Below are 14149 nucleotides of genomic sequence, written 5' to 3'. Positions count from 1 at the left end.
TGGAGAAGATCACTGCTTTCTAAAGACAGTAGATATATTAATATATGATATAAATCAAAGAATAAGCATTTCACAAAACCTTAGTACGACAGATGTAGTGCTCAGAAAGCATTTAGAAACACTCCTAGAAACTTATGTGTGGGTTTGTTGTTTTTATTTGCTTTTCCTATAGACAAAGATTATAATCCTGTTTTTACGTTATTTCAGAACGTGATAGGGGTATGTGAACAACTATTTTAGCCAATTTTTAGTTAATGTGCCTTCCCTCCCCCAGAGGAGTGCAATCTCTTCCATTTCTTTCTTCTTTTTTCAAGCTCTGCATGGAATTTTCCTGTTCTCTTCCTGGTGGTGTAGTCATGATCACATGTCTGTGTCTTGTTTTCCTCTGGGAGCTGTGGGTACTTCTATTTCCTTCTCCTTTTTCATCTTTTCTCTCATTTTGGCCTCTAACAAGATCCTCTCCAGGGTCCCTCTGATTTCGATATAATAGAAAAGCACTGAAATGATGGAAAGGAAGACTAAGAGGGAAAAAACAAAATCAAACACACCCCAATGCAGCTGGGAGTTCTTAGTTCTAACCATCTCTATGGAAACAATTCCACAGAGACTGATCTGGAAACAATTCTGTAGGGACCACTAAAGCAGTGGTGAGCCAATTTCACCAAGCCTTTAAGGACTCAACTTGCAGATGGGAATAGTTGATAGACACTTTTTCTTTTGAGAAAAGCACTGAGTTTTAAAGAATCCACCTGCCAACACAGGAGATGCAAGAACCCAGGTTAAATCTCTGGGTCAGGAAAATCCTCTGGAGTAGGAAATGGCAATCTACTCCAGTCTTCTTGCCTGGAAAATTCCATGGACAGAGAAGCCTGGCAGGTTACAGTCCATGGAGTCCCAAAGTGTTGGACACGAATGAGCAACTGAGCAGGCACAAAATAGGAAGCCAAATAAAAATTAAGTTTATCCCTATATAATGTATTTTTTTAAAAACTCAAAATGTCCTACTTGCTATAATTAAAAAAGGCAAAAGTAATGTATCTGCTAATTTCAAGTCCTTCCTAAGCATTCACGTTGGCCAACAGGAGAGTGCCCAATACAAACAAATTGTGGCCAAAAAAAACCCCAAAGAAAACACTGCAGTTTGGTGATGAAAAGTCATTAGAACGATTTTAGGATTTTGACCCATAGCCATAAAAAATATGCGGAGAGAATGCCAAACTCAGTCAGGTGGTAAACAAATTGAATTCAGGGAAGGGGTAAAAGGGATTACAGAATTCCATTTACCAAATCAGGTTGAAAGTCAGAAAGGATAATGATATAATTTGAATCCAGGGAAGAATTCCATCTGAAGAAGGACCTTGGAGTCTTTACTAATACAGGAATCATTAGGAAAAAAGAGAAAAGAAACCTCCCCCACCTCCAGTCAGTGATACCAAGTTTCAGGCCAGTTCAAAAGTCTCCAGCCAATAAACTGTTAACTGCAGGTCTCCAGAGATGATGGAGCGTTATTTAAGGGAACTAACTTCAATTTGCCTAAACCTATTTTGTTCCCTTAATACATCCCCAGGTAGGTCCATAGCGCTTTTAAGATCCTAGTCCCTGGGGTAAAACCATTTGGGTTTCAATCCTGGTTTCTGTCACTAGGTGTGATCTTGGGTTAACTTTTTAAATTTCTCCAGAATTTAGGCATATCATCTGTAAAATGGGGATATTATTTTTAGGGTTATAAAGAGTCAGTGAATTGAGCACAGCACCTAGCTCAAGCAAGCTCTCAATAATCGTGAGCTATCGTTATTACACTATCCGTTTTGCTTTTCTCTCTCTTATAATGAAGACCACCTTTTCCCTTCTCCATTTCTCTTGAGGGTTATTTTGAGGGAGTCTCACAAAAGGCAGTAGGACATTATGACCTAGCCAATTCTTACTTCCCCCTACTTGTCTTAAGCAGGTTTGGGGATGTATTATAGCCACGAAATGGAAGTTTCCATTGTATGACAGTAACTGACGACCTTTCTCCACACTACAGACTGCATACCTCAAGGAGGAGAAATTATTCTAGCTTGTCTACTGCTAATACTCCTTGCGCCCGATCACCCCACCCTCGACGGGCTAGGGTCTGTAAAGTCTCTGACTGAGTATTTAAGGCCTAAAACCTAGTTTTATCCACATTCCTAACCTACTGGAACATCCGCTTTACTCAGACTCATTTCCGTCTCTCCCCCGCATTTGATATACGTTCCTTGTTTGCAAGTTAACTTTCACTGATCTCGTTCTTTCGTTTGTTCTTTAACTTGCGCTGATCTCGGTACTAGGACTGCCCTCCACTCTTCTTACAGAAATTCGGCTTTTTTTTTTTTTTCTCCTAAAAGCTGTCACTAGGAACCTTAGTGGTATGAGACCCAGCACAACCAAAAATTACTAGTTGTCACTTGTACAGGCATTTTTCAAGAATGCAAAGCACTAGTTGGAAAACAACTCAAAGTCGGGCGACGCAAGCGGTAGATGGGTAACTGAAATTACAAAGTGGGAGAGATTAAAACCAAGAGAAAATGCAAAGGAGAGAAGGAAACAAGGAGAGATTTGCAGGGAAACTTCAATAACACAACCCGCCCCTAAAGAGGCACACTTTAGGGCGGCTGCGCCGTGAGCGCCAAAGCCAGGGCAAGAGGCCCAGCTCAAATCAGGGCCTGGTGGTCGCTTTCGTATCTTTCCAGCGGAGAAGCCCTACTCTTTTTACTGCATAACGCAAATATGGTGGACAAGAAAAGCCCTCCCCACTTTTGGCAGCCGAACCACGTGGGGCCCCTTCCATGCAGGTGACGCTGGGTAAGGGCGGGGCCTCTACAGAACTTGTTCTCTGATGCTCTCAGAGAACTTTTCCACACCCGGACACCACGGGTTCCTACAATACGCACGGACAGGCCTATTACTGGCACTTCACATCCTCCTCGAGAGAGAGCAGAAGGGTTTGCTCCGAGACCTTGATGGCTATATAGTAAGCAGGAAAGGTGGAGTTCGTGGCCCCTTTCTCTGACTTGACTAACCCTGTCTTCTCTCCACCTCTCACCCAACTAGTCATCCGACCAGCGCGCAAGCGCACTTCTTGCCGCCGGCCCCAAGGAGAGACCGACTCTCCTGTCTCGCGAGAGTCTCGCGAGAGCGGAACCGGTCGGTCTTCCTTGCTCTCGCTCCACCCACTTCTCCTCGCTCGCTCTCTCCCATCCCCCCAAGCCAGTAGCTCTGCTGCGCAGCTCCCTTAGCGGTTGCTACCGCTGGAGACGGTTGGAAGAACCGTTGTGGGAGCTCTACCCGAGGCGGGCGACTTCTACTTCCTCACAGCCAGGCCCCGCGAGCACCGGAGTCGGCGCTACTGTCGCCCGACAGGGTATCTGAAGTAAAAGGGGGTAGGTTGGGCTGGTAGTTTGGAGAGCGGAGTCGGGAGAAGGACGGAAGAGCGACTGGGAGGGGGTGGGGCGGCGGAGTGGGGGAAGTGTAGAGGTCGCCACTTGGAGGCAGCCAGGCTGCGCCTCCCAGGCGATCTCCCACTTCCAGCAAGGCGGCCTGTCGGAAGGAGGATTAACTCAGGCGGAATTCAGTGGATGAAGCCGAGCCCCGAAGTGGGGGTCATCCAGCATTTCCCCTCCATTCCCTGCTGGTTTGGCTTCCGCCATTTTGGGTACGGCAGCGCGGCGCCCTCGGCTTCCCGCCCTTCTCCTCTTTCTGCTTTTTGCTCCTCAGCTTCCGAAAACTGATTTGGGAGGCCGGGGGTGGTTAAAGCTTCGCGGAAGGGATAAGGGTGGGAAGGAAGCGAGCAGGGAAAGGCTGGGCACTTGGGTGTGGGGAGGATCTGGGCCGTCGGGCGCGCTCCCGATAGAAATGGCGCCGGCTGGGCCTGGCCTCCCACCGAGGCCTCCCTTCCTCCGCAGTCTCGGCTGGGCTACCTGGGCCGGCGGGACTGCGAGTGACTTCTGACGCAGATTCCCAAGATGAGAGAGGCTGGAGCTGGGGGAGGAAAGCCAATGGCGACGAAGGCGCTCAACTCCTAAATCCAGGACAAAGGAGGCAGACGGCCTCCTTTGTAATTCCGCCGCCCGGTGGCGAAGGTTTTTAAGCCAAGCTTGGCTGCCGGGCTAGGAAGTGGCGTACTCTCCCTAGCTCTTCGGTCTCTAGGGCAGCTAGATAAACGAAAAGTCTCCGGGGCGGAATAAAGGACGCTTAGCCGGCCCTTATATTCCACATTTGGAACTTCGAAAAGAGTACGTACTCATTTTCCAAAGGGTTCCCCCCCTTCCCATGCTTATCTTAAACTTATTGAAAGACTGTGGGTAATTGTTTTGTAAGCAGAAAAGCGAGTGATTTTATCAAATAGGAATTAGAAATGGGCTTATTTCAAATAGTTGAACAATGAAAAGAGGCATTCTGAACCTTTGAGCGGGGATGGGATGGTGTAATGGTTTTGTGTAGTTTGGCAAATACTGGGTTAGAATTAAATAAGAGTTTTATTTGGGGGAAACAGTTATTAAACCACCACCAGTGATGGCAAAACTGTGTATAGGAATTATTAAGTCTCCAAGGGTTGTATTTTGTGTAAAGATTGTAAGGCCATGGAAACAAAATACTTAAAAACACAGGGTTTATTTTCTTTTGGTAGCTAAGCCTGTTTTTTATTTGGTGTGTAGCACTGTAGTAACATTTTGACCAAGAAAATAAGCCTGCTCTACAGAAAGACAAACAGCAAGTTCAGTCATGTGATGTTGCGATGGTTTTAGTCCTTAGAACGTTGGAGAATTGTCTGTAATTTTCATTGAAGCCGTACAAAAGGTATAAGCATGGGTATTTCTACAGCTTTTAAATAACTACAGTTCCTATTGCTGAAGATTTTCTGTGCTTGTGGACTTTGAAAAGACAGCCCAGTTTCCTATAAATTATCAATAGTATGTGATGTAACAGCTTCCCTGATTGAATTACCCTGGAAACATTTTTCTTTCCGGCTTTTTCATCTGCATGGTAATTTGGAAATCCACCTAATTGCCTTAATATTTTTAATAACTGTTCTTCTGGTGTTGTTATTTTGGTAAACAAGTGACTGAACTGCATTGGCTGGTAAAATTGTTCTAGAAAACCCAATCATTTTAGAGGCTTCACTTCCTTTAGGTAGTAGTGGTGTCTCTTATTTGTTTTTAAAATTAAGAAGCAAGCACAATGAAAGCGGAATGATGTAAAATTTCCGTGTTAAGTATTTTATCATTTCTTGACCAAATTTTGAGGTTCCTTCTCATTTTTTAGTAGCAGTTGGGCTACCGTTTAGAAAGTTACTAATGCATCAAATGCTTATTTTGTGTATTATATTTATGAAGATGGTATATGCCTCTGTGTTATCAAGAAATTTTGTCTCTTGCCTTTGTTAGTTGCTTTCTTAACCGCTTTGGGATACAGTTCACATACCATAAGTTTCCCCCACTTAAAATCATGCAACATCTGGTCTTTTGTGACTGGCATCCTTCGAGTAGCATAATGTTTAGGAAATTATATTTTAAATCTCACATAGAACTGACCAAGATTATCCTAGTATTCCAGCAGCTGGTATTCTAACACTAGGAATTCTTAAAAAAAATTAGCCCCTGGACATTAGCCATTAGACACTATTGCAAAGAAAGGTTGAGATGGATTATCCTGAATAATTAGTAAATACTTAGGTAGTTTCAGAGACAGCTTTATTAATGTATAAGAACAAATACTTTTAATGAGTTTAGAATCTGTCTTGGTTTTGTTTTCTAAATAGAATTCTACGTTCAAAACTTTTGAGGAGATAATAGTGAGGCTTTATTTTGGGTACTCTTTATACACCTGGGATGAAGAGTTGGCCTATAAAATAGTTCGTCTTCCGAATCTGTTTAACTTACCCCGATTTAAATTGTATTAACAGTTTGGTATTTTTTTTAATAGACTATTTGTTTTATATAGGTTTCATTGGTACAGGCTGATCCAAAAATCAAAACTAGTTTCCTTGCCTGTGTTTCTTGCAAAGTGCTAATAAGATTTACAGTAAAGATAAGTCGGTTTCCCTCTTTGGAAGGGAAGGTAGTTGTTCATGAAACAGGACCTTTACATTGTGGGGGGGAAATGTTCTAAATGATAGAAAGCCACCACTTCTAAGGTCTTTTCACAACAAATTAGATTGACTTTGCCAAGGTCTTAAGTTTTTCATTTGGAGGTTAACAAATGGAGGCTTAGATCCTTTGCATTTTTTCCACTTCTGTTGGCTAAATTCCCCTTTATATAAAACGGTTATGTCTTGGGTTGTTGCTGTGTTTCCCCCCCCTCCCCTTTAAGAAAATGATCAAGATCTCCAAAATGTCTCCTTTTCCCAAAGCCTACTTTCAGGGGGACTCTTAGAACTATTTTTTAAATTGTCTAGCTGATTATGTATCCAAGTAAACCTTTCCGGAGACCCTCCTGCCCCCCCCCCCCCCCAAGACAATTCCTGAAGATGCTTGAAAATTTAAGCCTCTGTTGACTTTGAAAAAAAACTTATAGTTATGTCCTTATTTCCTTTCAGGATAGGTTCCTATCCTGTAAGGTTCAGTTATTTTGTTTGTAGCTTATTTCATTAGTTTTACAAGGCCCCTTAGAATCCAGTAACAGTGGCCACCATTGAATGATTACATTCAGTGTTGCAGGACTAAGCTTGGATTCTTGCGAGTCCAGTGAGGTGTAAGTACCACAGCTACATTTTACAGTTGAATGCAGAGGTTAAGTAGTTTGCTTATTAATAAATTAGGTAGCAGTGAGTGACAGACTAGGTATTCATACCAAGAGTTTCTTTTGCCTTAAAAGTTCTTCCCAGTTATTTTCGTGCTTAAGAGTTAGTTGTAATGTCAGATAAAAATCTTCATCTGTGTCTAGACTGGCACTTAGGATAGCATTGAAAAAAGGCAGAGTTGGACTAAGCACACACGCGCAAAGCAAACAAGTACAAAGGTGATTCATATACAGAGGAATTTGCTGAATAGCCACATTTGGATAATTTCTACATTAGCTTATTTTAAATGCATGGGTTCTAGGGAGAAATTTTTCCTCTTTGCAGATGCTACCCCAAACAGTTGGGCTAATAATTAGATCGTGTGAAATTATTAATGAATACTGCTTATATGAAATATCCTCAAGCTTAAAGGAATCAAGTGAACAAATTGTTTTGTTTACAGGGGAGGAGGTGGTGAGGGAAAGGTTTGAAATATTCAGGTGAGTAGGATTCCTACAGCTGCATAGAGAAATTTATAAGATCTGGTAAGTTTCTGCAGCTGAAGGACTTCTGCATTAACCTCTTCAAAGTGTTTGGGAATTGTTAAAAGAAAGGGTGATTGTCTCAGGATGGAAATTTGGTGGATGAGTTCTTTTGAGGGGGGAAGGAGGGCTTCTTGTACCCTTTTTAATAACTTTGAATGTGATTTCGTTAATTTAAGGGGAAAAAAAATATTTAAAAGTAGTGAGTGAACTGGTTTTTAATACACTATCTTCAATAATTGCCAAACAGGTGGCTTTAAAAAGCCATTTTTGAAAAAAAAAAATAAGCCATTTTTGGGTGCCCTTTTATCTTAGGTTTTAAAACTCAGCCTAATTAAGACAGTAATAAGTTAGACTTTAGTACCATTTTTCCAACATCAAAAGGAGTACTCACTGTACTTCTGACTTAGGCTTTTACTGTGAATGGCTGGTGGTACTGTATACAACTTTTGAGGGTTTTTTTGGTTTGTTTTTGTTTTTTTTTTGAAGAATTTGTGTAATTATTTCAAGTGAATAATAAACTTTGGAAAATATGAAGGAACATTTGAGACATGGGGAAAAGACTAGAGTTGACATTAAGATGGACAGGGTAAAAAAGTTGAGTTTCAAGATTGATGGTAGAATTATGAAGTTTTCTTAAAATTATAACATTTTAATACTTAGAAATGCAAGATTGGGGGAAGGTTTTACTGCCTTTACCCAGTCTTGTCTGCCCTGTAATAGAAAGGTATTGTACCATTGTATAACCATATGTTACATTTGCTGTTGTGTACCACTGAGAGTTGGTTCTTCAGTACCTCTGGCAAGAGTGTATTTTGATTGACTGCTTTGTGTGCTTGTTTATTTTTTATAGCATTTAAATCAAACGGTATTGAGATGGATTGGGTTATGAAACATAATGGTCCAAATGACGCTAGTGATGGGACAGTACGACTTCGTGGACTGCCATTTGGTTGCAGCAAAGAGGAAATAGTTCAGTTCTTTCAAGGTACCTCTAGTATTAGTCAAAGTTTAGTAGTATCTTAATTGTATATTTCTATTACTCAGTTTTTAATTTGTAAAACCCATTTGTTTGGGGGACTTTTTGATTTGAGTGTATCCGGGTTAATGTATTAAGTTATGAAATGTGCTCCAGTTAATATTCAATACAGAATGTGTAAAAATATGTAAAACCTAACTAATGTGCAATGAACATAATTGAGAGTAATTATGTATGATGAAATGAATCATGAATTAACATATGGAGCATAGTTAAATTTTTTTTCCATGTAATATTAGGAGGCCTTTTGTGAGTGTGTGTGTAATTTTAAAAGACATTGGTCGCAAAAAAAATATATATAATCCAGTAATATTTGAAAAGATCTTCCTTTGTATTATGGGGTGATGGGGAAACTAAGCTTTTTTTTGTTTTGTTTTGTTTAGACTTGTTTTAAATATTTGATTCAGATGGGAATGTTTCAGCCTTTAACACTGTTCCCCTTGATGGGGTTATTTGTCCTTGGGTTAAAGGGTTGGAAATCGTGCCAAATGGGATAACATTGACGATGGACTACCAGGGGAGAAGCACAGGGGAGGCCTTCGTGCAGTTTGCTTCAAAGGAGATAGCAGAAAATGCTCTGGGGAAACACAAGGAAAGAATAGGGCACAGGTGGGGATGGAGAGTTTGGGATGGTGTTAAATTTTTATTTTTGGGGGTTGTGGGTCACTATTGCTTAATGGGGGGGTAACAGTAACATTTTTCTGGGGTAGTTTAAAAGAATTGATAATTATCTAAATTTAACTTGGAAACTACAGATTTGGGTGGGGAATTAATGCTAATAGTTTGCTTAAATTAAAATTAGATTGTTTCCATTTTTCTGTAGGATGATGTTGATAAATGTTTTTGTATAATCAACTATTTTCTCTAAACATCTATTATATACTGAATAAAACACTTAAAATTGTATTTTGTGAATTGTTTTCAAATGACTTAATTTGTCTTTTAAAACTTAAATATTAATTATTTAAGTTTGTAGGTGTAAAAGAATGTTAACTTTTGGTGTATTTAGGCAATTTTAATTGGGTTATATCTAGATGTAGAAAAACTTACTGCATTTTGCCCAGTATTTTATTTACTCTAATACATTTATGCTGAAACCTGTACCTTAAACCATTTTCAAATAGGTATATTGAGATCTTCAGAAGTAGCAGGAGTGAAATCAAAGGATTTTATGATCCACCAAGAAGATTGCTGGGCCAGCGACCAGGACCATATGATAGACCAATAGGAGGAAGAGGGGGTTATTATGGAGCTGGGCGTGGAAGTATGTATGACAGAATGCGACGAGGAGGTGATGGATATGATGGTGGTATGTGTATCTAATGAACAAAGGTTCTGTTGTCATTTTCTTAATGTTTCTGACACTTTGTCAAGAAATACAGAAATGGCAGTAATTTCAGTACCTACTAGGTTTAATAAATCTATTCATACAAATGTGGATTCCCATGGGCAGCTATGGGACTTGATTGATGTGTGTATTGGCACCTAGTTTACCTACACAAAAATTTTTTAAGAGATTACCACGTTTTGACCTTTTCTGTTTCGCATCAGGATAAAAATTTTTATGTCTAAATGTGTGCTTTTCATACAAGTGTTAACTGCTTTTCTAATATGCACTAAAATGGGTGTTGCAAACTTGTAACAGTAAGTTAACCAGAGTGCTGTCAGAAGATACATTTTTATAAACTAGATTATAAAATTTTATCTCTTGAAAGCTTATTCATGTATTTCTCCTTAAATTACACAGGTTATGGAGGTTTTGATGACTATGGTGGCTATAATAATTATGGCTATGGAAATGATGGCTTTGATGACAGAATGAGAGATGGAAGAGGTAAAATAAGTATTAAAGATGGTGATTTTTAGGTGAATTTTAGTATTTGCTTTATATGCACTTAGTATAGGTGACTTGTATACAAAAGTCAACTCAGGCATATTTCAGTGTATTCCTACATAGGGCTTTATATAGATATATACTTACAGAGAAATTTCTGTATGATATTTAGAAAAACTAAGTGTTAGGATTACTTGAGGTGTCAGTGAAAAGTGTGGAAATAGGGAAAGGTGTGTATAGGAAAGAAACAACCTTTGGAAATTTTATTTTCTAGGTATGGGAGGACATGGTTATGGTGGAGCTGGTGATGCAAGTTCGGGTTTTCATGGTGGTCATTTTGTACATATGAGAGGACTGCCTTTTCGTGCAACTGAAAATGATATTGCTAATGTGAGTAATTTTAGTAATTAGTGGTTTTATATATAATCATAGTGTCTAATTTGAGTATTATATGTAGCAAGTCAGTAAGTTTGAGTGGTTTGGTTTTCCCAGACTGATATAGAAATGAGGAACTAAAAATAATGGCTACTATTACTGATTTGAAACTGCTTCATTACAAATTGGTTAGAAAATAAGCAAATTTCAGCCCTTGGGGCCAAGTCAATCACTCATTCATTATTTGTTGAGACCCCAATGGCCTACAAAGCTGAGGGTATTTATCATCTAGCCCTTAAAGAGAAATTTTGCCACTGATCTTACTGGAAGCCAACTGGACTAATTTTCAGGTGCTTTGAGGGGTCACTTAAATCTGATTAACTTGCAGTTAGAATTAAATGATATATTTTGGGACCTATGCATATACAGTTGGTAGGTTTATCAAACTCTGTTGTTCTGATTCATAATACCCAATTTCTCTGCATGTCAGTCTCTCAGGTCACTTATTTCAAACAATTTTGAAATAACTTTCTTGGAAGAGAAGCTTGCTTTTCTTTTCTGAGTATAGTCAGGAAAATGAGCCTTCTTCCCTTAGGGTGTAAACTCTTCTCTAGCTTAAAATACTTAACCAATATGCATGGTAATTGTCTTTCAGTAGTCTAAATAGAAAAGTAAAGTAAGTGTTTTCTTTAGTTCTTCTCACCACTAAATCCAATCCGAGTGCATATTGATATTGGAGCTGATGGCAGAGCAACAGGAGAAGCAGACGTAGAGTTTGTGACACATGAAGATGCGGTAGCTGCCATGTCTAAAGATAAGAATAACATGCGTAAGTGGTGTAACTCTCTGATTTGTGATTCCTCAAATGTAAGGGGTTCTAGGAGCTTAGTGGTCTGGCACCTGAAACCATGTGGGTGCTAATAAGTTTAGACTTGGCTTTCTGAGGGGCTTTCTATTGAAGAGTTTAACTCAGGCTCTTTATACTTCACAGATTATTAGAGCTTAAGTTACTAAACAGCAAAAATGTTTGTTGCACTTACCTAAGTTTTTATGCCGTTTGGAAATTAATACTATTTCTTAACCTATACATTGATAACTTTGGGTGAGTTATTTCTCCATGTCATCAAATCTGTTTTTAAGCCATTAAATTTAATCGCCACTAGTGATTCCCAAATCTGACCACACATCAATCACTTGATAATAAAAATAAGTTGCCCTGGACACTACCCTCAAGGTGCTAATTCAGTTCTATGATGGGCCTGGAATACATATATATCAAGGGATTTTTTTTTTTTTTTATGGGCACACTGGGTCTTTGTTGCTGTGCAAGGGCTCTTAGCTGTGGCAAGCAGGGGCTACTCTCTAGTTGCAGTGTGTGGGCTTCTTATGGTGGCTTCTCTTGTTGCAAAGCACAGGCGCTCGGGTGCTTGGGCCTTGGTAGTTGTAGCTCTTGAGTGCAGGCTTAGTAGTTGTGGCACATGGGCTTAGTTCTGCAGCATGTGGGTGGAATCTTCCCAAACCAGGGATTGAAACTGTGTCCCCTGCATTGGCAGGCACATTCTTAACCACTGAACCACCAGGGAAGTTCTGGAATTATTTTTAAGATGTATACCAGCAGGTTCTAAAACAATGAGTTAGCCCTTTTATAGATAAGGAAACTAAAGCATGAAACACTTGTAACTAGTTCAAGCTTGAACAGTTTAAACCTTAGATTTTAGTTATATCGTCACTCCACTAGGAATTTGCAAGCATTCTTTTTCACAATAATGTTAGCTAGTCAGCCTTTTCGCACTTATTTATAAATTTTATTCAACATTCCTTTTTCTCCTATTACTCAAAAGAACATCGATACATTGAACTTTTCTTGAATTCAACGCCTGGAGGCGGCTCTGGAATGGGAGGTTCTGGAATGGGAGGCTACGGCAGAGATGGAATGGGTATGTAAAGCTTTTTAAATATTAAGCTGAGTTAGACACTTAGCAAGTCAATCTCAAACTTTTTTTTTTTTTTTTAAAGATAATCAGGGAGGCTATGGATCTGTTGGAAGAATGGGAATGGGGAACAATTACAGTGGAGGATATGGTACTCCTGATGGCTTGGGTGGTTATGGTGAGTGTCTTTTACTCTGGTTCAGTTTGAGTCCCCATATGTCGTACAGTTTAAAGTTCATATATTGTTCCTTCTTTAAAATTGAAGTATAGTTGACTTACAATATTGTCTATATTTTTAATAATTTATGCATTTGTATCCTCTACTAAACGGTTCTTAATGTCTTTTTTCCCTAAGGCCGTGGTGGTGGAGGCAGTGGCGGTTATTACGGGCAAGGTGGCATGAGTGGAGGTGGATGGCGTGGGATGTACTAAAAGCATAACCACACATATAAAAGTCCTGACAACAGCATCTGGTCTACTAGACTTTCTTACAGAATTACTTTCTTTTGTATTTTAAGAACTTTATAATGACTGAAGGAATGTGTTTTCAAAATATTATTTGGTAAAGCAACAGATTGTGATGGGAAAATCTGTTTTCTGTAGGTTTTATTTGTTGCATACTTTGACTTAAAAAAATAAATTTTTATATTCAAACCACTGATGTTGATACTTTTTATATACTAGTTACTCCTGAGGATGTCCTGCTTTCGTAAGATTTGGGTTGATGCATTTTACTATTAGCTTTAAAGAAGTAGTTTAGTGTAATCTTGCATAAACTACAAGTCTTAATAAGCAGACATCTGGAATAGAGCTTGGAGAATAATTAGTGTTACTCTTTAATTTCTCCTGGACAACACTGTAAATATAAAACCTAAAGATGAGTTTAGGTGACTTCAGGAGTATAAATTCAGCTAATTCTATATTTTCAGACATTTATCTGGCATAGCTCTGAAATGTTAGAAATCCAGGAGGTATCTGGACTTAATGTATATTCATAACTGTTACCTGCAGATGAAACTGTTGGAAGTTTAGATTCTAGCTCTAGACTTTAGAAGAAATCCCCTCAGCACTTGACTGAAGTACCAAAAAAATGTTTCCCAAAAGTGATAGTTGTAAGTTCTTAAAATGTCTTAGACTAGGTTAAGGTTCTCGGTGACATGAGATTCACAAGTACAAAGGTATTTACTGTGGAGTATAATTCTCACAGGTGTATTCAGTTTCCAGCCAAATAGTTAAAAGCATATGGCTTTTTAAATAACTGTATATAGATGACTACTTTTTAAAATGTAAGACACAAGTCTGTGTCTTGAGATTGGATTTTGCATCTAATTTGTTTCAAGTTTTAGAGCCATTGTATTTAATAATTTTATGTAGCAAGGAAAAAAGGTGCTTTACTTTTAATCCCTTTGATCAATATGGCTTTTCTTCCAAATTGGCTAATGGATCAAAATGAAACCTGTCAATGTGAATTCAGTTATTGAACTTGTTACTTGTTTTTGCTAGAAATGTTATTAATGTAATAAATGTCAGTGTGGGAGATGAGTATGGCGTCTGTCCTAGAATGCTTTGTGTCAGTTAATGATTAGAAATCAAATTGGTAGAAGGTACTATATCTAATTGAATATTAGACAAAGTGACAAAGGGATGATTTCTGCCGTTCTTAAGGTAGCTTGGTAGCATAAGTGG

At 39.0% G+C, this 14149-nt stretch overlaps 1 protein-coding gene across 5 annotated transcripts; it reads left to right on the top strand.

The window, feature by feature from the left end:
* The first annotated feature begins 3265 nt into the window (after positions 1–3265).
* On the top strand, positions 3266–13932 carry HNRNPH3 (heterogeneous nuclear ribonucleoprotein H3). 5 transcript variants are annotated; one of them, XM_068982931.1, is made up of 11 exons: positions 3385–3404; positions 3553–3676; positions 8138–8272; positions 8794–8932; positions 9448–9632; positions 10071–10157; positions 10432–10547; positions 11226–11361; positions 12374–12469; positions 12549–12641; positions 12819–13931. In XM_068982931.1, the coding sequence occupies exons 3-11, from the start codon at positions 8161–8163 to the stop codon at positions 12893–12895; spliced, it is 1041 nt and encodes a 346-aa protein (XP_068839032.1). In that variant the 5' UTR covers positions 3385–3404; positions 3553–3676; positions 8138–8160; the 3' UTR covers positions 12896–13931. The 5 variants fall into 5 exon arrangements, with proteins under 5 accessions (XP_068839033.1, XP_068839034.1, XP_068839031.1 ...); XM_068982932.1 differs by lacking the exon at positions 3553–3676 and having other exon boundaries at positions 3266–3385; XM_068982933.1 differs by lacking the exon at positions 3553–3676 and having other exon boundaries at positions 3285–3404; positions 9448–9587; positions 12819–13932.
* The last annotated feature ends 217 nt before the right edge of the window (positions 13933–14149 follow it).

Source organism: Capricornis sumatraensis, chromosome 10 (genome assembly GCF_032405125.1).
Source record: "Capricornis sumatraensis isolate serow.1 chromosome 10, serow.2, whole genome shotgun sequence".
In the NCBI taxonomy this organism is placed as follows: domain Eukaryota; kingdom Metazoa; phylum Chordata; class Mammalia; order Artiodactyla; family Bovidae; genus Capricornis; species Capricornis sumatraensis.
The sequence above is the reverse complement of the archived record's forward strand: the minus strand, read 5'-3'. Positions and strand labels throughout refer to the sequence as shown.